The sequence below is a fragment of the Stegastes partitus genome, unplaced genomic scaffold (genome assembly GCF_000690725.1).
Source record: "Stegastes partitus isolate 25-593 unplaced genomic scaffold, Stegastes_partitus-1.0.2 Scaffold295, whole genome shotgun sequence".
Taxonomy (NCBI): domain Eukaryota; kingdom Metazoa; phylum Chordata; class Actinopteri; family Pomacentridae; genus Stegastes; species Stegastes partitus.
In genome coordinates, this window is record NW_007578026.1 from 492,955 (window position 1) to 496,100 (window position 3,146).

The window sequence follows — 3,146 nt, forward strand, 5'->3', positions numbered from 1 at the left end:
TTGACCATGAAAACTAATAAGAAAAAAATCCTGAGCTGTACGAATGCAGTATTTCATGACCTGTGATCACTTCTTTTCCAGTTCCAGTCTATGGGAGCCAGGGCTTTGTGGAGCCAGCAGCTAGTGGACGTAGTGATATTGCAGGTTTTTGACACTTCCGGGTTGGTTTCAATTTTCAGGGCCGGTTGCTACGTCCATCTTTTGTACAGTCTGTAGTCCTCACCGAACCGGCGACCTTCTAGCTGCGAGGCGACGGTGCTAACCACCGCCCCACCAAATAAAAACACGACATCTGAAAACGTGACACAAGTTTGTAGAAGCAAAGCCGACCACGAGCGAGCCACAATATAAAAGGTGTCATTTATTAATTTATTACACAGCGTATTTGTTAATAAAACATCTGCAAAAAATAAAATCAACCTCACTCTCTAGATCCTGTGTTATAAGGGTATATGCGACCAAGGTAAATGTTTTTTTTAAAGCACAAAAGCATCACTCAGACTTTCTTTGCATAGACTGCACCACCGCCATTAGGTTCCATCAGACACTCATATCAGCTTAACAAGGCTGCACAGTACTAAGCACTTTACTGACCCCATTTAATTTGCTATCCTCTAGAGTTTACTTACCCACGGGCCTCTTCTGTTTGGACTCCTCTTTGTAAATGGAAGGTAAGAGCATGACTAATTGCGCTAATTGACCTGAACTCTTTTTGAACGATAGTTTAGTTGTCACTCCGCAGCTTTTATAAACAGTTTAAAGGGGAATCTCAAACCTTTGGAGGCCACGATGCTACATATTTCTATCTCTCATTTGTCGATGTAAAGTTTATTTTTTTTTACTCTATTATATTTACAAGCTGAGGTCAAAAAAAAAAAAAAAAAAGATAAAATATTCTCTCCCAAAAAACCCACCATCGCTGATTTTACTCCTCTAAATTGGTCCGTAGAGTAAATGATGATGAGCTATCTAGCTAGCCGTCTCGGGTGCACATCAAATTAACAAATGCCGTAATCCCTACAAATAAATCCCTCAAGTAATCACCATAATTCATAGTTCTTTGAGTTCATTTGAATGTCAGTGTTTATTTACATAATCAAGTTTAGGGTGGGAGGGAAAATGCTATAAACATCGTGGAAGGTGTTTCTAACCAAAGTGTCTTTCTTCATCCATAAAAACTAGTCTCTCCTACAGCCTCTCTATCAGGAAAACAGATAAACTCTTATTTCACTTCAGTATACGTCCATAGAAAGAAAAACAAAGGAATTCAATTTAGCCTAAAGCATTAACTCCGTCCACCGATGCCGCCAGCAAACCTCAGCGTAATTATATTTAGTCTAAACTTAAACGATTTTGCTTTGTAAGACCAGACAGATGTTTCCATTTGGCTTCAAGTTTTACTCAATCTGTGGGAAAAAAAAAAAAGCAAATTGAATTATAAGCAAAAAGTTTTCACCTAAAAACCAAAGAAAAAGGAGAAACATCTCATAAGAAAGTGTCGTCCAGAATCATCCTCGGAGAAGTCGTGTGACGTGGTCGAAAAAAAAAGGCTAAAATCTAGTGAAACTCCAGATCTTCAGTAAAATTACATAGAAAAGCAGATTAAGTCGGGAGAAGAACTGCATTTCTCTGTGTGAAGTGTTGGTAATAATCTGAGGCTCGGGAAGAAAATCACTTAAAAACATCTGCACGTGTTGCGTGTCCGAGTTATTCAAAGTAGAGGTTTAGGTCCAGAGTTGTTCCACAAATCCCAGAAATCAGCAGAGATACGGAGAGAACCGCTCGCAAAGAGGTCTTTAGTTCCACCGGTGTGTCCGTCCGCCCCCCAGCACCGAGTCCCAACTCCAACCAGAGTCTCGGACCACGTCCACGGAGGAAGCAGCGCCTGTCAAGTGGTGTACTTCAGTTTGGGTGTCTGTGAATTGCAGGAGAGGCTGGACAGGGACGGGATCCCGGCGGTGGTGGCGGTGCCTTGGCTCTCCACGAACATCGGGTCCAGACAAGCAACTTTGGCAGCAAAGAACGCGTGAATACAGTGAAGCACGGCGAAGAGGTTCGAGAACTCCAGCTCCTGAAAAGAAAACACAGCAATCAATACGATTCGTCCTCGGTCACCCCGTCGGCTGATTAAACACCTCTCACATCGGATTACCTTTGCTTCGATAGATTTAGAGTCTTGGTTTTGGAATAGAAACTTAATTTTGCTTTTTCCGTCATCAGATGATCCTTTGAGTTGGGAGAACTTGTATCTCCACAGGACCGCCTGAAATGAAAGATGGCATCAATGTGGCTTTAAACACACACACACACACACACACACACACAAAAACAAACCATATATCTTTATTTAACCTAATTTGTGAATTCTTTCTCGTGTCACCGTTTTATGAATAATTCATGCTAAAAACCCACATGGATCCGGTGAGAAATGGGGGCACGTCAGCAGATCAACCAGATAGCGGTTGTTTGCGAGGTATAAACGTGTTATTTTTGCCATTGGGAAATTTAACCAGCCGCGGCAATTTCACTTGAAACAGCAGAGCTTCAGTGATTCAATTAGTGCTGAAGTGAATAAACAAAAGCTGCACAGCCAGTCGGTTTGCAGACTCCTCAGGTAGACAGCTCGCCACGCTTTCCACACGTCCAAGAGATGCTCTGTGCAAGCTGCTCCTGCTGCTGTAATTGTGACGCCGGCCTGATTAAATACACCACGAGGAAAGAAAGTTTAACAAAACATAGGGAAGGTGTTTTCTGTTTCTGAAGCAGATATTCATGAAGCGCCATCAGGAGGAGCGTCACCTCGTCTAACTCTGCCTTTAACATTCACTCCGACTCCTTGCTAACCTTGTCGGAGGTGATGATATCGCCGTCTCCTTCGTATCAATCACCAGCGCTTTTTATTTCATCTGCCACGTTTCTTGAGAACAGATCCATTTCATCAGAACGCTCTCATGAGACCAGACTGTCAAGCTCGTGTTTCTGCTGCAGTTTGTACCAAAGTACACTTTGTGTTCCTGAGTTTTTTTTTAATTTCATGAACAAACGTAGCTGCAGTATTCACACATTAACACTATAAAAAACCTGCAGTGAGTCAATTAAATCTACTGATGCATCACTATGGAGTTAACGTAAAACACAATTAACTA

At 42.0% G+C, this 3,146-nt stretch overlaps 1 protein-coding gene across 1 annotated transcript in view; it reads right to left on the reverse strand.

Annotated features, from left to right (window-relative positions):
- Positions 1–1,874: 1,874 nt before the first annotated feature.
- Positions 1,875–3,146, reverse strand: part of sntg1 (syntrophin, gamma 1) — a 34,129-nt gene continuing 32,857 nt past the window's right edge. Inside the window, exons 17-18 of the mRNA XM_008283036.1 lie at positions 2,153–2,263; positions 1,875–2,071 (exon numbers count right to left, since the gene is read on the reverse strand). Coding sequence (XP_008281258.1) covers positions 1,889–2,071; positions 2,153–2,263 — 294 coding nt within the window. The 3' untranslated portion in view covers positions 1,875–1,888. The remainder of the gene's footprint in view (positions 2,072–2,152; positions 2,264–3,146) is intronic.